The 20,899-nt window shown below is 43.3% G+C and overlaps 1 protein-coding gene across 3 annotated transcripts in view; it reads left to right on the top strand.

The window, feature by feature from the left end:
• The window catches only part of CARMIL1 (capping protein regulator and myosin 1 linker 1), a 192,961-nt gene extending 178,558 nt beyond the window's left edge, over positions 1-14,403 (top strand). For 2 of the 3 annotated variants that reach the window (XM_040076283.2, XM_058419311.1), the window contains 5 exons: positions 3,729-3,807; positions 6,613-6,846; positions 8,719-8,853; positions 10,408-10,554; positions 13,352-14,403. In XM_040076283.2, the coding sequence (XP_039932217.1) occupies positions 3,729-3,807; positions 6,613-6,846; positions 8,719-8,853; positions 10,408-10,554; positions 13,352-13,488 (732 nt within the window). In that variant the 3' untranslated portion in view covers positions 13,489-14,403. The remainder of the gene's footprint in view (positions 1-3,728; positions 3,808-6,612; positions 6,847-8,718; positions 8,854-10,407; positions 10,555-13,351) is intronic. The other variant, XM_040076419.2, reaches the window with a different exon arrangement.
• Positions 14,404-20,899: the final 6,496 nt, after the last annotated feature.

Below are 20,899 nucleotides of genomic sequence, written 5' to 3' on the forward strand. Positions count from 1 at the left end.
ATTTGCTCTCACTGTCCCTTGCAATTTAGAAGGTGTTACCTTACAACAAAACTGATCTCGTGCTTTGTTGTTCTCCTTCCTTTAGCACGTACAGAGTTGTCTTGCTGTGGCCAAGCAAGGCACCCAAAGTCCATTTTTCCCTTTCTTCATAGTCTTACAGTGCTTGCCATGATGTGTGAGCTGTTCCTGCAGACACCAGAGTCCTGTCATAAGCAGATTGGAATTAATGCAATTGTCTCTGGATCATTAAAGGGATCCTCAGTGCAAAAATGATTTTTCTGAAGAATGACCGATTCCCTCCTTTCTCATTGGTATTAAGTAATGCCCATGAAGAGACTCATTGACTTCTAAAGCACCAAGTTTTCAAATAAGATGCCATATGATTTTAAATAAGAATATTATGCCTTCCCTATAATTTATAAAATACCAAGCTATTCCAGATTATATGAATTTTTACAAGGGCATAATGGTGTATGCTTCATGCTCTTTGGGTTCTTAACACTTGTTATCTACAGTGAGTCAAGTCTGGATGGACATGACTGAGGTAGAATATTAACAGGTGTAATATTTTTTATAAGTGGGGAAAGTAAAAGTCCTCTTCAATTAGCAAGCTTTCATAACATTAATTGGAAACTTTAATTTCATCCATCAGAAGGACAAGTTGTTGCTTTTTCCAAGGTTTGGGGGTATTTTTTTACCATAGCACCTAACTTACTGGCTGGAAAGGTTAGTCCTCTTATTTCAGGTTTAAATGACAAGAAAATAATATTATTGATCTTATGTAAAAGAGTGACAATAAAACTGAACTGAAAAAGGAAGCTGTACAAAGAAGAGTACTGAGTTATCTATCCTTGATGTTGCTCAGAGGACACAAAATTGAATTGCTGTTCAAAAGCATTTTTCACATACTTCATCCATCGCAATATGAAATAATTTAGGTTTGTACTTCTATTTCATGATGCCCATGAAGGTGGAAATCATACTGTGTCCTGACTCTTGAGCTGCAGAAGAACAGCATCCCACTGCTACAATGTTTAGGATGGTTATGATACCAAGTTTTGTAGCATCTTCAAATTTATCAGAATTTCAGTATGATAGAAAATTGTGTTTTCCTGTAAGGTACAGATGGTTGCTTATATTCTGAGCTATTTTACACGAAAACAAAGACAGAAGGAATTTACTATTTCATTCATACCCTACCACAGTCTTGTTACAGATAAAGTCATGAGCAGGTGCAGAGTAGATGGAAAGATGGTACATGCATTTTTTGTTTTCTTTTGCTTAGAATACAACGTGGGAATTGGCACTAATGGTAGAGTCAAGTGTTTGCGGATCCGTGGTGCCTCAGGGCGCACATAAATAGATCTTTTAGCTCCATCTAGTGTTACACACTGGATTTTTGAATACCTGGAGCAAATCCCTCAACAAAACCATCATTCATAGCCTCTTTATTCCCTCTCAGTGGCACCCAGCTCTGCAGTGTTTCCCAGCCTTGCACAAATTCCTATTAAAATACAGCCTGGGCGTTATTTAGCTACGTGATGAATTCACCTGCGTTGATCTGACTTCTCAGGGTAAATTTTTGCAGCCAGTGCTTAGTGTTGTCTGGGGACCATAAGCTGTTTGCAATGTGAGTACAGTAGGTAGCCAAACATACTCACATCCTAATTGCATTTTTAAGTACTACATTAATAGGTGCCAGCACTGGCTTTTCTTCTCGTCTCGATACATGGAAATATTTCCCCAGTTGTCCCATAACTAGAGAGGGAGGAAGGAACCACATTGAAATTAGTTTCTCTCCTAAGTCATTTACTGTAGCTAAGTGTTACACATCTTTCTTCAGTTATTTACATAAGAAAATTAGTTTCCCAGTGAAAGTTCATGGGAGTTTACATTCCATGAAAGGATTGTTGCAAAAAACATTGTTTTTTCCAAGGTACAGAAGAAAAATCCAGCAAAAGGAGAGTGGTATTCCCTTTAAAAATATATAGCCAAGACAGTCTTACAGAAAAGCGAATAACTTTAGGAGGTGAGCAGGTGAGAATTTAGCCAAAATATCAATGTCAGCCAAGAAATGGGAATAAAAACGGAGTTTCTTCCTAGCGGCACAAAGCCCTAGTGTTTCTGCTGTCTTTGGAGGTGATTTTGTTTTGTCCATATGGACACCCTAGCTAAATATTCTGGTCCTACAAATCACAGCATTTCTAGAGTTCATCTGTCCAGAAGACTTCCTTGCATCAGGGTAGTTTTATAGTACAGGAAGCTTAATGATTATTCTAATAGCACCCTCCTTAATGCAGTGTGCTATTTTAAGTGTTCACCTGTTCTTAGAGGAGAAGTTGGGAGACAGCATCTCCCTGCCAGGTCTAATACAGGAATGGCAAACACTCAGCATCTCTCATTCTCTTTGTTGAATTGAAGTGAGGCTTTGTTTTTAGGAGCTGTGAAATTACATGAGCAAAGTGGAGGTATCAGTAAATCTGTAAGGCCAACTACACTGTCTTCTGCATCACTCCCCAAAATCATCTTCCCTTGAGATGCCTGGGAAAGGCACACAGCCAGCACGGATATTTGGAGATAATTTCTTTGGGCTTGTATTTGAAATATCATGGTCACTCTGAAAACATCAGGCTTTCTGTAGCAGGCATGTATTCCTGCTACTTGTAACCATTTTCTTCCTTCCCACATTTCCTGTTGTCCCATTTTTAACTACATGCTATACTTAGCAGTCTTTCAGATCATAACTCCCAAAGAGCAGGGATCATGTCTGTACACCGTGTGGCACAGGGTAGAGATTTCTGAATGCAGTGGGAGGGACAGTCAGAGCTGGTGTTGGAGTAGTAGCAGTGACCTGAACACTTCAGTGTGACCTATGTGTGGGTATATAATCAAACGCAGCGGTCATCAGAACAAATCATTTGCTTTAAGTCATTTGCCACACTCACTGTCTTGAAATAACAAATAAAGATCAAGATTGAAGCTGCCTGCCTGCAGAAGTCTATCCCTACTTTTATAGTTTAAAAAAAAAAAAATCTCATTTTTATCCCTAGTATTTTCTTTTTAAGGCTTTCTCTCTTAGTGTATCCTGCACCTACTTCTATGTGCTTTTTTGGAATCCTCTCATTTGTCCTTCTGCCTAAGCTTTGGTAGCAGGTAAGGCAGTAAAAGGAGGCTGGTTCTTTTACAAGTGCTGCATATCCAAGCTTCTGATGAATACACGGGTTTCAAGCTCTCTTATCTGTGACATGACAAAAGCCTCTGCAGTTTTGGGTTTTGTTGGGTTTTTTTGAGGCCAAGACGTTAGGAAACCTGTTTTTGATAAGAGAAGATAGGCAAAATATCAGCACATAAACCAGAAGCCCTCTTTCTTTTGAGGTACTGAGCACCCAGAGGTGCTTGTGGTGGATAGCTTTAAACACTTTTCAGTAAGTAAGGTCTGTTGTTTTTCAGAGGAATCCTGTAAATATGTGAGCACTGCTGCTTCTGTAGTTGCAGTTTTAGCTAAAATAAGAAGTTATTCTTCTGTGTAGAAGAGCATAAGATAACTCAGCAGTCATATTCAAAATCTTGATCTTCAGAAAAAGGTTTTTATTTCAAACAAGAAGTTTTTAGGTACAGAGCTATCTTTGGAGAAAAGGCTGTTTCCAGCTAGCACCTACAGTGTGTCATTGCATTAATATATAATGCAGAATATATTACTAATCTGAGAGCTTTTCTCACTCTTTCAGAAACTTGGGAATGACACGACTCCCAGAGAGTCTTTTGACACAACAATGAGCTCAGAACGACTGGATGGAAGTGGTACAGGTACAGTACAAGTTTCCTGGTATAAACTTCCTAGAAAATGCAAAATGCCTGATGTCCAAAATTCCGCTTCCCTCTTTGGATTGAATGTCTGCAATTGGTTAAGACAATAACCAATATAGGAGCTTACACTATGTGAAGAGGATTAGAAACAGGCTCACTTTTTGTGCTATGGATGGCACTTCTCATCAAGTCAGCTTTAGGGCTGAGTTTGTGGCTCCCATTTCTACTCTTGTTGCACAGGAGAGAGAGCACTTGGTGCAGGTGCCTGAGGGGCCTTTGACAGAAGGCTGGCTTTTTAATGGGATCAGCAAAGCTGAAGCTCAACCCAAGAGGTAGCAGAAATGTCTGTGCACAAAGTAGAAGTGCTCAATATATCTGAGGACTGAAATATGACCAGTTTTCAAGCTTTAAGTCTGCTCATACTGACTAGAGTAGTGCTGACCTTCAGCTGACCGTAGTCCTGTTGGTCTGTCACAGTCCTGACTCACAGTCAATGGCAGCTGGCTCTTCCCAGGATTTCCCCACTTTGATCGAATCCAGGGCTGTCTGCAAAGCTGTGAAGGCCCCTGGGCACTGCTCATGTGCACAAAGCAACTCTCCACCATGTATGAAATGGCGTTCAGCCTTGCAGTGCTACAGCACCAATTCCCTCTGCACCTCGTCTTTCCATGCCCCTGTCAAGCCGCAGTCCTGCGCCCTGACACGGCAGTGCCACCTGAGCTACCTGAGCACAGGGCTGACAGACTGGTGTCCATCTATGCTTTGGGGACTGGTCAGTGAAGGGATTCAGCCCTGGTGGTTTGTGTTTACTACATGAAAGGAGTGGTCTGAGCTAGGAAATCCAGGTCAGATTTCTCAGCAGCGGTGGTATCCTGCAAGCCTGGCGCTCAGGATTGCTAAAACATACCGAAGCAAGGCTGGAAAAACAGGCTGAAATCAAAATCCAAATGCGGCCATTTTGACTGAGCACTTCAAATATCAATTTTGAAGCTTTATGTCTTTCTAAAGCTTTTTTTTTAAAGAGTATTCAAAGCATGCCATCATCTATAAATCAGTGCTTTCAAAGCCTGCTTGTCTTTTGAGGAGGACCTTGTGGACTGTGTGTGTGTCCCCTGATGACAGCATACTGAAGTCAGAGGAGCAAGGATAGCCTGCACTTTGGGCATTGGAGTAGCTGGGGGTTCCTGACCTCAACTTTTCTCTGGTCTTTGTCTCTGTGTATGACACATTTCACCCCCACCGCACTGCACTGTGCTTGCCCCTTCCTTCTGGCCTCCAGCTGTCAGTTGTTTCCTTACCACACTTGCTTGAGAGCTCCCCAAGGCTCCTTTTCATTGTTGCAACTACAGTTTGGCTTTGGCTTGGGCTAATTTATTTTAAATTACCGTGTTCTAATAATGTTAGAAGGCCTGAGGTCAGGAAGACAAGAAAGAAAGTTAATGGAAAATTGCCGAATGTTGTTACAGGAGAACTATATCTAGTGGTGCAGAAAGAGACTAAGTTTGGGGGGGGGGTTTATTCCTCGCTTTGTGTCTGGATGTTGCCTGCTTTTTTTGTATCCACACGTGCGCAGGTGTCCTGCTGTTTCGCTTGCAGCAAGAAAGTATTTCACGTGTGCAGACACAAACTGCCCCTGTCACGCACTCACTCTCATCTGTGTGTGCCGCACAGCTGTCTGCTCAGCCAGGGTTTAACTCCAGCTGGGTGGAAAACAGCGACATAGGCTGGAAAAACATATTGGAGATTGGCTTGCAACAAACTGTATAAACACTCCCACTGCCATTAAAATGTCTGTGCTCAGCACTTCCATGTGCAGTAGGCTTTCTGAATGGGAATAGCAGGTAGGTGGGTCAGGTCAGCATCTGTGAGCGCACACTTGGTTTTGCCAAGTACCCAAGGCTACCAGCCTGCACTTCGGTTTGCCTGTAATTCTCTTCTGAGAACAAAGATGTGAAAACTGTTGGAAGTCCCAGGCTAACATACAGGTTCCAAGATTATAATTGAAACTGCTAGATATAAGCCTTTAACCTCCTGAAAGCTGCAGGGTAGGAAAGCAGGGCAGGCTTTTTGCTTGTTAGCAACCTGGAGTCCAGCAGGCTTTCTACCGGCTTGCACGGCTAGATGGGACTGACTTACTGCTTGTAAGTCACTGTAAATTGATCTCTAAATACCTTGGTCTTTGTTTGGGATAAACAACTTGTTGGTAAACCTGACCACTTTCAAAAATGTGTGGAAACTGTAAGCCACGTACAGTGTTATTAGATAAATCAAAATACTGTATAAAGAATACTTTGATCTGGGCTGAGTGTCAAAATTTCTCCTAGAGCTTGCTAAAGGCAACAAATAAAAAGACGTAGCCTGCTGGTCACACGCTTGGGATTTATTTTCTGGGCCAGGATTTCTCTGTTGATCTTGGAAACCCAGCCTTTTGTCTGCAAAGACACAAAACAGTCGAGAGCTGCTTTTTCCACTGATCCATCACTGTTTTCTCAGCAGGTAGGCTGTGCCATCTGCTCCTAGAAATGTGAAGGAGGAATAAGGTCCAGCTAGCTATCATACCAAATATATTAAAAAGGGGGATATGCAATTGCTGTCTTGGGCAATTGAATCACAAATCTTAGCACATGTCAAAAATAGCAGGTTTAGATGCTTTGCTTCCGGTGATTTTGAATAAGACATTAGGGATCCTCTTACACATAGCAGTGCATCTGTTAGCTTGTGGTGGTATTTTCCACACCACTATACCTGTGCACAGAGCCTCCTGTGCTGCAGCAGACTTTATTTCATGTGTCTTATTTATTTCAGTGCCTAAACAACAGCAGACCCTTCCAGAGAGTCGGTTTGCATCGAATAAAAGTGAATCCATCTCAGCATCATCAGAAAAAAATTCAAAAGCTGAACCAAAGGCAGAAGCTGGTGCAAAGGCAAGAAGTTCTTCCAATACACCAACTAGTCCAAAGCCCCCACTGCAGTCAACAAAGCCCAGCCTGGCAGGACGACCCACAGTGCCACAGAAACCACGCTCTGCCTCTCGTACTGGTGAGAAGCTCTTCTGGGCAGTTGTTATCCCCAGCTCTGGGTGCTGTTTGTGTGTGCTATGGAGGAGACACCCATTGCCACATCCTGAACAGAAGTTAAATGGAGAGGGACAGGTTCTTCATTGCATTTCTCTTGACTTGCATCCTTCTTTTCCACCTCATTTTGCCCTAATTTAAATAAACTTATTAAAATGGTTTAATCCGTGATCCTCAACAGTAAAGTGTGAGAAGCAGTACTGGCAGAGCTGTTTTGAGTTAGCCTGCTTTCACAGAAGAGGTGAGAACAGAAATCTACTTCAGCATCAAAGCCCTGTTGTAGTAGTACTGACAAAAATAAATGTGTTTTCTCTGAACACCTGGCTGTATATACTAAAGTGCTTGGGGTTTTTGTGGCAGGCTGCTCTTAGTCCCTCAAGCAAGTCCTTGTTATTCTTAATATCTTGCACAAACTGTGTCTTACTTTTTCCTTGTTTAGCCTTTGTTTATTTCTTTTTGCTTTTGACTGAAAATTATTGTAACTGCACTTTTATAACCCTGCAAGACTGCCTCCTGCCCAGTTATTATCTTAAGGTTTCCAGTAGTGGGAAATGTTTCAGCAGATCTCCCATGCATTTGTCTATCTGCTGTTTAATAGGCCAGTGTCACAACCTCCTCTTCCCAAAGTACAGCCACTGCAATTGAGGGGAATTAAAAGCCAGTTACAGACTTCCCAAGTATCTACAGCAAATACAGCTCATTAACTGCCAGGGAGTGAAATATATGAGCATGGCCATCTGTATGAGCTTGCAGCCCTCTTGACTTTTCCCATAATCACTGTTGACCTTCAAATGATGTAATTTCTGGTAAGGATGAGGAGTCAAAGGGTTGTTACAGTCTCCTCCCTGCTCTTGATGTGAAACTTGAGCTTTCCTTACTCTCTGCACTCCAGTGGGCAGAATCTTGTTCCCATACAAAATCACCTTCAGATTTTAGGTGGATTTACATTTATTTCATTGACCATTTTAGAAATGGTCATTGATGTGAGGGATGTTGGGTAAGATGCTCATGAAGATGAATGCAACAGGAAAGCATGGATTATTTAGTGGTGCTTAATCTGTAAAATAGGCAGTCAGAAAGACCTGAGCTGTCTGTTTCTGCCAGCTCTTATTTCCTGCAGAGAGAGCATACTGTGGATTTTACACAAGGGAGTAATTAATACTTACCCATAATAAGCCAGCTCTTTGGTCGATAGTAAAAACAAAACAGCTCTTTTAGAGAAACAAGATACCCACATGGTTTTAAACTATGGATTTGAATTTAAGTTACTGATTTTCTCACAGAAGATGGAAGTATTTTTTTCTTTTTAGCAAGTCTTTATGGATGCCCTTGTGTTATGCTCTGGGAAGTTATTCATGGAAGTACAGAGTTCTGTAGTGCTTTTTTATGTAATTTGTTTCCTTGGTTCACTTTTAGATCTTATAACTGTGAAGCAAGACATCGAAGTTGATCGGTTAATTATGTTTCAGGACAATAAAAATATAACTAGAACAAATATTTCCAAAAATCCAACCATTTTTTTTTTTCAGCTATTCTTTGCAAATTGCTGCTTATGTCTTGCAGGTAAATCACTTGGTCACACCAGATTTCTATTTGCCCTACAATAGCAGCACACGTGAAAAATGCTAAAATTGAGATCTTCTCTTTGACTGAAGTCCATACAATTTGTTCTCTTGTTGTAATATAAATTTCTGAATCTTTCTTTTTCTGCCACAGATTCTGGCAGTTTCTTGTTTGTGTATTGTGTTGAGGTTTGGCCCATCATAAATAGCATTGTTTCTGTGAGCTTCAGTAGATAGTTTTTTGTTCTCACCCTTTTGTTTGTGGTACTCCACAGAGGATGCTCCAGAGTCTCCCTCTGGCCCCAGCTCCCCAAAAGTTGCCCTGCTTCCACCAGTGCTGAAGAAAGTTCCTTCTGATAAAGAAAAGGATGGTCAGAGCAGCCCCTCAGTCAGATCATTTTCTCAAGAAGGTAGGAGTATTTGTGTAACCTAGTGTCTTCTAGTGAAATTTGATATGTCGTTGTCTCCTGATTTGTTTTCACTTGGAAGGAAAGAGGGTTATGCATTTGAAGGTGAAAAAAGCAAGGAAAATATATCTGGTCACCTATTCAACATCTCATCCACCCATCTTCTTTTAATCAAATCAAACAAACAATTAATCTCTGGGTATTAATAATGTAACTGAGCAATGAAGGGATTCATGTGTTGTGTACATTTACGGTTGGTTTGATCTGAACTAAGATGCTGGTTGATGTTGGTCACAGTAATGTGAAAGGCAGCTCTGTGGTTCAGCCCATTTCCAGAGAGGCAGCCGTAGCTTTGTTCCTTGCAGCCAGCTCACTGCTCTGTTTTCCTTTCTGTGGGGTCTCTGCATTGACTGAGTTCGCCTCCCTGTCCTCAGGCAATGGTCTCTGTGTGCAGGGCAAGGCTTGGTACCTTTTATCTTTTATGCACAACAGTAGGCTGCTCTCTTCTCTTTGCTGATTTTCTCTGTACATTGGATTTCTACTTTTGCATTTTCATGCCCTGAGTTGACTCTTAGAAGAACTAAAACTTCCTCTGACAGCATAGAGTATATGGAGAAGTCGTCACAGGAACGTTGTTCACCAGAGTGTTAGTTGGCACAAGTGATGATGTTTGAAATCCGGGGGTGAGATGCCTTCCTTCCTTGGTCTCTCCTCAAGAAAGACATCTAAGGTGATTCCCAACACTTAAGCTGTGCCCTTTCACACTCTGACAGCAGATTTTCACAGGATGGAATGGGGAAAATCGAGTTAAGGCAGATACATAGTGCTGGGTTGTGAAGACTGAGAAGTTGTGCTGCCTGCAGAGCCCACTGGCATCATTCAGATGATCCATATTGCCAAAAGCAAGAGGAGTCGGGTGCTTACTCCTTGCTCCCGTAAATCTCTCCAGTCAAATTAGCCAAAGACAGAATATTCGGCTCTACATGGTATTGTACATATTTTATGAATAATAGTTTAGTGCCAGGTCCTTAAGGAGCTGCTGGGCTTTGCTAAAGTTGTTTGGGAAAGAGTAAATTCTGTTTATTTTATTTTTACTCCTTTTCATGTTTTCTTTTTGATTCATCACTCTCCTACTTCCTCACTCAGCCATTCCTCTGTCCTTGCTTTCTGCCTCTCTTCAGACTAGCATGTTCAATTTATTTCTGCAACTGGTAAATCTCTGCAAATCTGTCTGAGTTAATAACAAAATCGTATCTCCTGTCAAATAAAGCTACAAATTAGATGATACTTGATTGTAAAATTGCTTTATGTTGATGATTTTAACTGTACTTCATGGGACAATCTGAAAATACACCTCTTTGCACTGTGTGGCTGGAAGATCAGGCTGCAGTTACCAGCACCCCAGGGTATCTGGACTAAACGTGCAACTGGCACACTGATTACTGCTCTCTGAATAATTGATTAAATGGGTTGGATAAGTGAAATTTTTCATACTACCTTCTGTACGTGGGCCTACAAAACAGCTTCAGAGTATAAATGAATCCTTTTCCTTGCTAGAGCAAACAGGAGATTGTCAAAAAAGTGATGCAGCTCTTGACTGTGCCAAGCCATCAGGCAGCGTGAAAACCACTCCGGGGCAGTGTTCTACCAGTGCAGAAGAGGAAGCTAATGTGCTTGGGCAGAGGATGGCACAGCCAACTTCTGGTTAGAAGTTTCCATTTTTCATCAAGATGATGCTTGATAACTGGCACTAACAATTGTTAAGAAGCGGTAATAGCAAAGAGGCCACAGAAGGGTGTGGGTTTGTCATTTGACATTATGAGAAAGGTAAAAATCTCATGGGGTTCTAATCATATCTCTGTCCCCATGGGATTTACACGGCATGAAAAAAATTTGCAGATAAAACGTGTGTGCGTTATTCCTTTGTGTCAACTCCAGTGACCAGTCCCATCTAGCACATGCAGCCCCTCTGCAGAAGAGCACTCACTACAATCTGTGACTGCTCAGTGCAACGCTGGCATGCTGCAGGTAGGCTGGCTGCAGCTTGCTGTGCTTGCACACCGGTAATTTCTAAGATCATGCACTTTAGTGTTTCAAAAAACATTTCAGCTTGAATATTGTTAGTGCCAGTTTCAGTGCATCACTCACAAAACCATTTGAGAACTGGGTAAATCGGATTATTTATTGTTACTTTGATTTTTCAGTTGCAAAAGCAGACGAAAACACCACCTAAAGAACTCAAGACCAGCACTGTTAGTCAAAGGAGCAGCTTTGACTCACAGTGAGCTCATTTAGTAGGCTACAAAAATGTTCGTTTTCTTTATGTGCTTTTAAAATAGAAAAGCTCCTGTTCTCAAATGGTACATGTTTACATATTTCTCTGTGTCTTTTAACTGGTTGGTTTAAACAGTTGTTCAAAATTACTTTTTTTCTAAAGTATTGTAATTGCGTATTTCAACACCTCATGCAATTCCGTTTACCCACAGTTTTTCTGTTTATAAGACATCACATAACCCTTCCTCAGCCCAAAATTTATCCTTTTTGTATTGTAGAACCCAACTTAGTCCATCCAAATTGGGAATCTCCCCTCCCTATCATAATCAAATTATTATATTTAAGTTCATTCTGAGATACCTCTCTGACAAAGTAAGTTTTGCAAGCTGAGATCCTGCTGCAGGTCACCTGTGTACGATTTCTTCGAGGCAAGGGTAAGCTCTTTTGGAAGAAGCCTGCTTGCACTATGTGGACTTAAAAGCCTGATACATCTTTCAGTCATTTACAAGGCAAACTGCTTGCCTATATTTATCAGGCCATAAGCTAAAATGGCTGCTGCAGGTTGTGTTTTGGGTTTTGTTTGAACAGTCACTGAAGGCCAGACAAAGGCCAAGTAATTATTAGGATGTACCAACGTCAAGGATGACTCAAAAAATTTCCAGGCACCTATTTCTTTGAAAGCAGTGGTGTTTTGTGAGGTAGAAATGCCTGAATATTTTTTTACAGGATAATCCTCTCCAATTCTATGAAATGGCTTTAAAAACCTTTCTCAAAATCCCTTCCTGTTTCCCAACTTGCAATGCCAGGATAAGAATGCAGGGAGTGTGTAGCTGCTGGCCCCTATTTCCTCACATATTTTGGCGAGCACAAATGAGAAAACAGGTATTTTGGGCTCAAGAGAACAATTTGCCTGCCTTGGGATCCCTCTCTGCGCTTCCCACATTCCTGGCAGCCTGTAGCACAGCCTGCCACACTTAGAAATGGCCACAGAGATGGTCAGTGGCACGCTGCTGCTGCGTGCTGGTGACAGGGCAGGTCCCTTGCAGTGGTGAGGCTGCACCTGAGTGCACATGGGGAAGGAGAGGTGGTGCTGCATGGCCACAGCAGCTCCTGCTGCCTTGTGGGGAGAAGGATTCACGAAAGTGGTGAGGAACAAGGATCAGCGTGAACCAAAGCCAACCATCTCTACCCAAAATGGTGGAGCAAAGGAGGTCTTGTAATGGCAGCATTTAATTTTGTGGGAGTGAAGTGAGGTGACCTGCAGCAAGGTCACAGGTAAGGGCCGCTGTGTGTTTGAAGTTTCTCTTGAAGTCTGAGGTTTGTAATGCTATCAGTCCTTGTGTAAGGTCACCCTGGTTGATGTGTATAGCCGTCTTGTTACCACAGCAGTTGTAGGCCGTTGATCAGATCAGGAGTCTCAACAAGGTTTTACAACCTTCTTTTCCAATTTATTTTGAAGTTGATAGGTTTGGAGAAAGCCCTGGCTTCATGGAGATTTTAGAGTGCTGGGTGAACAAAATGGGTACTGTCTGCATTTCGATTGTGGGAAGTGGATATGGCCTTCTGCTTTCCCCACTGCCGAGCACAACAAGGTGCAGAGCACATGGTCTCATCTGGAAGAGATGATGGTTGGGCTCAGAGCCATCGGTGTCCTTCCTACCAGGGGACAGGGAGGACATTGGGACCTGGCAGTGTAGTGGGGCAGGGAGGAGCAGTTTGGGTAACCTTGGATGCTGTCCTGATCAAAGCTGCTGAGTCAAAAAGCAGAACACAGATGTGTCCTGCTAGGGAGACAGGCCTGCCTGAGATGGGCATCACTGGTCTGAGGGGTGCCCAGCAGGCACATCCACCTGAGCAGTCGGGAGTGCACTGTCTGAGATCCATCCCAGCTGGAAAAAAGAATGCTGTTCTGGTTTGGAAGTGGTGTGATGAGAAGAAAATCTCCAGGCTATTTGTAACTGTAATGTTTATCCATGTCACAGTGAAATACTAAGTGTCACGTTTCAGGTTTGCCTGCTTGCCAACCAACAGCGGAATAAAGCTTGCTCAAACTCTCTCTTCTCACCTTTTTCTAGCTTGAAGAATTAATGGGCCTATGTTACTCCTACTGGTGCAAATTAACTCAGTGGGATCAGGAGCAGCTCCCTAACTTTTTTATTGTTATTTTTTCTTTCTTCTTCCTTTCTCTTATGCAATCATTGGTAAGTCCTATTTCTGTTTTTTGCAGCTGCAAAAAGAAGCCCTGGGCAGCAGTCTCATGAGTTCCAGGAACTGAAGCAGAGGTCCTTAAGTAAAGACGGCCATCAGGGAAGCAAGTCCAGTGACTCTGGAGAAGAAGCAGATAAAGATTTTATTTTTGTTTAGCAATCAGTACAAGTGCTTTGTAGCGCAAGAGCTTTTTGTAACAATCGGGGTTCAGCAATCAACAGCCCTTTTAGTCAGCTGCTCTTTCACCACAGGTACATTTCCATGCAGAAAACCTGATCTTCCAATCGTGATTTACAGTACACCTGGCATTGATTCGGTCCTTCATTTCTGGTCTGTACAGTGCAGGCATTCGTTTCCATGCCTTTGCCTAAAGCCAGCTATTCTTTCATGTATTCTACTTGAATTTCTCTGAAGCAGCTACAAAGAGTGCCCTGCATTAGGGCATTTAGAAAGCAAAGCAAATTAACTGGACACTGTCTTACACTAATACACTGTACAGCAGGTAATGTGTTGTACTGCTGAATGTAAATGTGTCGGATCTGCACGTGACTTACCTATAAATATATTCTTGCGGTATGCAATTGCACATTGTAATTATATTAAAAGAGCACACTAATAAAATAATTTGTATAGATTATATATATTAAATGCTTGGGTATGGTTTTTACATTCTCCCATAGGGAGCTTCTTTCTTCCTGTTCTCCTACTGTACATAAAGCTCCAACGCTTACATTTGTGTACCGTCAGAAAGCACAACAGAGAAGGATTTGGACCACGTATAACCATGGTATGCTTCCACATTCGTATATTAATGTATATAGTTGATTGGAATGAGGGCAGTTGAAATTTTATTAATATTGGTGTTTTCTGGAGGCCTTCCTCAGTTCTGTCTGCATATTAGCTTCCTTTCAATGTGTAATTCTATGAGAAACATAGTTCGACATCTGTAAAAACATTTCAGCTTTTGAGGGAGGGGATGCAAATTTCACGGCTACCCGCTTACATTACAGGTTGAAGGGATTTTATTCATATGTATATTTGTAACAATAAAAAATGATTTTACAACTGAAATACTAGTCTTTGTTTTTGCAGCACTGTTTGTGGTCTGATGGTCTCTGATCTTTGAATGCTGACATTGGGTCAGGTGGGAAAAGTGTGCAGTTGAGACAAAACCTGTATAATTTCTCTGCTTCTAGTAAAGTGCCTGCTCCAGCTGAAAGGGACACATACACATCATAAAACTGCTAAAGGAAGATCTCTTTACTATTCTCCTCCTTTGGAATCTTCAGCAAAGTAGCCTTTGCTATCTAAATTCTCAATTTTGGTCCAATAGGACAGAATAAAATTGGTTTGGTAACTCTCTCCTAAAAGCAATTTCTCTGGCCCTTCTGTGGCTTCTTGACTGGACAGAAGTGCTCAGATACCTGCCTGTCTGACGACCTTCTGTCTGATCCCTGTGTACATGCCTGCCGTTGCCACTTCTCCTATTGGACTATAGAGGGCTTCTAAGTCAAAACAAAACATCTTAGAAGCACTTGGTAGGAGTTTCTCTAAAGTAGGCTACAAGGTGGTGGGAAAGACGTCCTGAGGGCTGGGAGTTCCTTCTTGGGGTTTGCCCTGAGTTGAAATTATGCATTTATCTAAAATTATTAAGGAAGAGTCTTCTTATTCACATATGTACTTTTGATTTATTTGCCATCAGCAAAAACAAAAGACAAATTGCAAAGGAAAGCTTGAAATACCTGTATTATAAATGAAAATCAATTTATTCATAAATAAATTGCAGGTTTTATTACTATAGGACATAGAAAAGACAACTGTCTGAGAAGCGTAAGTATGCAAGAAGGGTTGCCCTAGTTATTGGTTTTGTGAATTTAAAAAAACAAACAGCAAGAATTGCGGTATCAAGACAAAAAATTAAAGCAGTCTAACTTCCAGAGCAGTTTTCAGGATTGATGCTGATGTTCTTACCATCAGTCATCTGAGATACTCTTCTGGTCCTGGTGTGAGAAACCACGGCAGTAGTGTGTGTTCATCACCCTGGTATCAGTACACCAAAAGGGATGTTTTTTCAAATGCTGTAAACAAAGCATGAGTTTGTGCTGTTTAGAAGAAGAAAAGCTTTAGTGCTGTAACATTTGTTTGCTGGAGTATAAGGATTTCATTAGACATCAATATTTTTCCATATTAGTTATGGGAAGCCATTCCATTCTTTATTCCAGCCACCAGTGTGTTGTGGGCAGGCTGAGTGGTGGGGAAACAACTTTGAGGGAGTGCTAGTGATAGCTCTTGAAGACCTGGGGCTTGGCTTTTTGTGTGTGTGGCTTTGGGGGTGGGGAAGAGTGATGGTTTTCATTTCTTTACTATCTGCCTGGTATGCCCATCAGTATCAGCCTGACTGAAAAGAGTTCATGTTGTATCTAAGGCACCCCTCTTGTACCTCTTCTGCATTTAAGAAATAATGACTTTTATTTTCAGTATCTTGAGCTCATAGAGGCCAGTGTGTTTCAGGGAAAGAATAACCACTGTCCCCTGGTGCCAAGCCAAGTTGGGAGGTTTGGGGGGATCCTTGCAGAGCAGGGAAGGTGCTGCCTTTCCATGAGCTGTGGGTCCCCCAAGCAGGTGCATAGCTGGCAGAACCCTCATTTCTCCTTTCTTCCTGCTGCCTGAGCTGCTCTGTGGGTGGCCTCCTGTGATGCCCAGTGGCAAGTGTCCCTGGAGTTCCTGGGAGACTGAAGAGAGATCAGGTAGAGGTACCACTGAATGAAAAGGTTGCTAACTTGTTCTCCCAGGACATTCATAATATCTTTGAGTATCACCAATGCTCCATGTTCCTTCCTGTCACATACTGGTGCTGCCTGGGCACCTCCAGCTGTGCTGGCAGCGGTGGAAGCGGAGTTGGCATGGGAGAAGAGGTGGCTTCCCAGGCACGCTGCTGGCATCTCCACGGTGCTGTGCTGTGCAGTCTGGTCACACAGAAAGGGCTCAGAGGCTCCAGCTGGGGTTACATGTGACACTGTGGCTTGGCCCCTGGGCCGTGGCTGCTGTCAGACAAGAGAGCAGTTGCCTTCACCGTATTTAGGGGTGACAGCAAAGGGTCAGCAGCAGCTGAGGTGACAGCGAGGCCCTCTGCTTCCCCCCATGCACATAAGCATGTGTATGTTCTGTGTGAGCAAACAAGAGGGAAGTGCCAGCAGTCCTGGTCACCCAGTTCAAAATGCTGCCCTGGAAGGGGTCTTAACAGGAGCAACTCTGTTCAGAGCTACACCTGCCTGATCCACCCATAGAAACGGGGCAATAAGCTCTCCTGGAGGAAGCTGCTCTGCTCCTTTCTGCTCTTAAATTTGATTTTCAGGTTTTGCTGCCAAGGAATTTCATCTCTGATGTACATAGTGGAAGCACCTACCCCCCGAGAGGCACTGAAGAATGGCTGTGGCTGGGTGCCAGGCTCCAGTGTGAACTCAGACAGCTCTGTACCACAGCTGCAGGACCTGCTTCCCACTCCCTGCTAAAGGAGGTTAAAATCTGACTGGATAGATTTTGAGCTTTTTAAAGTATTCCCTGATGTGCAGTAACAACAGTAAATAGCTGCTTCCTAAGATGGGAATTGCAATCATCCTAAATCTTCCCCCTCTGCCAGAGCCAGCCATCCAGGCTGAGACAATTTGGGAATTAATGTGGTCCATTAGTCACAAATCTGTGCAACCCACCACACTTAGCTCAGAGCTGCCACCAGCACGGCCTTCTCGTCACCACTGCTTATTAATTGATTAATGGGGAGATGATTTCTCTTTCCTATTACAAACACACACAAAAAAAAAGGTAGTGAAAGTAATTTTTGGGAAAATAGCAGAAGGCTCTTCTCTCCTGCCTGAAATTCATGAGAGCTGTGCTGCTTTCCCCATGCCTAGGGATGCTAATACTGGGTGGGTTGTGCCTGAATCCCACCTATGGAGATTATCCTCTGCTTGTGCTGAAGCTTGGGGAGCTTTTCAGGTAGAAACACTGTCCTTTGTTTCTCATGGAGCCATGAGCCAGAGAAGTAACAGACAGCGCAAGTTAAGTAAACATTATAATTTAATGCCTGTCTCCTGCTGATCAGGAAAGCAGAGCAGTCTTTCCCCACCCTTAGAAAATGGGGAGGATGAAAATTGCAACATAAACACATGGTGCCAGCCTTCTCTTTCCTTCTAATGTAAGAGCTCCTCATCCCAGAAATAAGGGATCATGGGAAGATCTGCCAGGCACCTTCACAGCTTTCCTATTCATCTCTGTGCCCACCCTCCTGCAGTTCCTCATGCCTCCTCCCAACAGGGACCTCTCACCAGCACCACAGCAAGAGCCTTTGGAGCCATCTGAGCCATCCTCCACTAGTGCCCAACATTTCCAAAGCCTCCAGACCACGGGCAGGGCAGGACTTCACAGCAGCTGGGTTGTCTTCTCCAGGGGTCAGAGGGGAGTGCGCTGGTTTTTAGTTTAGAGCAATCAGCTTCACCAGACAGTGCTGGAGCTCCTAAGGCTGTGATGGCACCTTGTTTCAGCAGGCACTGCCAGTGACTGGCAGCTTAAAATGCTGCTCTTATCATTGCACATGGAAGTCTTCTTTTCCCTTCCTGAAATGGAGATTTCTCCAGCTCTGGAGGGCAGTTTTTCATAGCTGCACAGAGTTTGTGGATTCAGAGACCTGGGGAGCAGGCATGGGAACAGGTGAAGAAATGCAGAAGTGAGGCCCCAGGGTGATCTGCAGGGCAGGGAAACAAATCAAATAGTGTAAAAGCTGATGGCAAGTCACTAGAAAGCAGCCTAGTGGGGGGCTGCATCCAAGTGCCACTTGGGATTGTGAGTTGCCCTAGAGGTTCCAGGGTCACATGTGGTGAGGAGAGGAGAAGTCCCAGCTGATGGAGAAAGGCTGGTGTAGGGCAGTGGCTGAGCTCCTGATAAAACTCCTTTTCCCTCTGAATCCAGGACAAAGCTGTTGGTTCTCAATCAGCAGCCAGGGACAAGGTGGTCCTCAGGATGAGGCACTTGCTTGGGCAGGAACCAGGGCCAGGATGCCCCCTCTGCCCCTCCCTGGGCCCTCTCACCTGTGGTTGCTCCTGCTGCATGAGGGAGATCCTGAAGGGGTGAGGACTGCGAGTGTTCTGGGGGTGCAAAATCCCTCCATGCCAAGTACCAAAGAGAAATTGCTATGAGAGTGACGATGCTCATCAGCACGAAGAAGCTGAAGAGTGAGACCCTGTATTTTTGAGTAGAGAGAAAACAATCTGTGAGTCTCTGCACAGAAGATGGTGTCATTATGAGGGATCTGTTATTACAGAACTTAATTTCTTATGCTGTATCCCACAGCAAACTGAAGAGGCTTCTTCACATAGAGTCTCTTCCCAATTAGAAAGCTGCTCTGCCTTTGACACCCCTACATCAGCTGTCCTAGGGGTTTTTCACATGCAGATTCCAAGTGCCTGTGTTTGGGAAGTCTGCATGGAAAAGCAGATATGCTGCCGTGTTCCCTCCCAGCCATGTGTTGAGGTTTTTTGCTCTGGTGCCTCTCTGATGCTGCTGATGCTGCTTTGGCAGCTTATGATGAATTCTGCCAGCTGACCCCAAATCCAATCCTTCAGAGCCTGTTTTTTCCACTTTTCCAGTAAGTTGAACTGAGAAGAAAAAAGCTGCATGGGAGAAAGAGTATTTAATTAGATTGATACCAGCCAGGGAAGGCAGGAGAGGGTCTGCTAGCTTGGCAAATCCAATTTGGTTTCACTGAACAGAGGAGTCAAGTTAACTCTGTAATCTCTGTTTAGCATCATTCCAGGAATGCCTCCTTCCCTTCCCGTTTGCTTAGACGGGTAAGACCCAGCAGACGGTAGAGAAAAGTGCTGTGGAGGCTGTACAGCTCGGGCTTTATTTGGACAACATTAAATTCTAGCCAGAGACTGAAATAATGAAAGTCATGACCCGTAACTGAGACTGCAGTCCCTGGGTAGCATTGAGCAGCATGTAACTGGGGGAAATATCAGCTTTCCTTTTGGGAAATCTCAGACCTCTCCTGATGGCCTGAGTCCTGACCCCTCATTTCAGTGGAATCCTTGTGGGAGGAGGTTTTCTGTTTCCTTATAACACTCAAGGGATCCCATTGCTGGTCCAAAATGAAGAAGATGACAGAGGACTGAAGCCTCACAGCTTGGAGGGCTGGCTGGGAAGGCTGAAGAAACTTGGCCTTGATAGGAATCTGTGGATGGAAACGTCTGTGGGATGGTCGTCCTTGTGTCACACCACATCCATCAGTACCTGACCTGAACTGTCATTGCACTTCTTGGCACCCTGAGCCCAAACACGCTGCACCACCTGAGCCAGAAAGATGGATCCAGAATCTAGCCCAGCACAGGAATGTGGAATTTGCCAGGCAGAGGGATGGAGCAGTATGGAAGAGGGGCAGGAGAAGGGCATTCTTGTGGTGGGGGTCTACTGCTAATAAGCAGCTTGTACCCATCTTAGGGTGGGTTGGAAAGAAGTCTGTTTCTTTTCTGCAACAGACAGCTTCATCTCTGACTTGATTTCTAAGAAATGGTAGGGGGCTTCACTGACTGTAATATTTCCATTTCAATTTCCTTTCAGTTTGCTTCTGCAATATTTTCCTTTGCTGGGATGCTCACAGACCCCTTGCTGGGCAAGAGCACATCATCCCCACCCTCAGCAGCCCCAGCTGTGCACAGCAGCCCAGCCAGCACACCCACCTCCTACTGCCCTGATACAAATCAGGGTCTGGGGAAAACGGGGCACACCGAGGATCCGGGCTGGGGCTGTCTGCAGGACACATGCCACCTGTGGAACTCCTTCTCAGTGAAGGATGAAATGCTGATTGATGGCTGCTGTTGGCTTCATCAGTGTCTCTGGTTAGTGCAAAGCTGAGGGAAGCTGGAGACATTTGATGAGGAAAATTATTTCCATTTAACTGTGCCTGCATGTATTTGGAATTTTCTTCTGTAAAGGCGAGGAGAAAAGTCATACCACAAATCCAAATATTTGGTTTGATTTTTTGTTCTCTAGTCTATTCATGGAAACCCAAATGTTCCATTTCTCATCAATACTTTGAATCTGGCTCAAAGAATGAGGCATTTGTCAGCTGCCCTTTTTTTTTTTTTTTTTTTTTTTTCTTTTTTTTTTTCTTTTTTTTTTTCTTTTTTTTTTTTTTCCCCCAGATCAGCCATCTGCACTTTTATCCATGTTTTCTCATTTACAGTTGCCTGATTAAGCCTTTCTACAAAGCTAGCCAAGGATGGGGTTTGGCCATGAACTCCTTATTTTGCTCTTTACTTGGCAATAATTGCCATTTATTAATTTATTACCAATATCAGTTAAATAAAACAGCATTGCTGGTGCCCTCAGCTGGAGGGTTCCTTGACCCACAGCAAGACTAGGCAATGGTTGTGCAAATGCTTCCGCCCTCAAGGGACCTACTGAAGTACAACAATTTAAGAGCCAAGTGCATCTCTGGTTGGGGTGAATACACTTGCACCTTTTTTTTTTTTTTTTTTTTTTTTTTTAAGCTTTTCGAAACACAGATTTGAGC

The sequence above is a fragment of the Hirundo rustica genome, chromosome 1, assembly GCF_015227805.2.
Source record: "Hirundo rustica isolate bHirRus1 chromosome 1, bHirRus1.pri.v3, whole genome shotgun sequence".
NCBI classification, from domain to species: domain Eukaryota; kingdom Metazoa; phylum Chordata; class Aves; order Passeriformes; family Hirundinidae; genus Hirundo; species Hirundo rustica.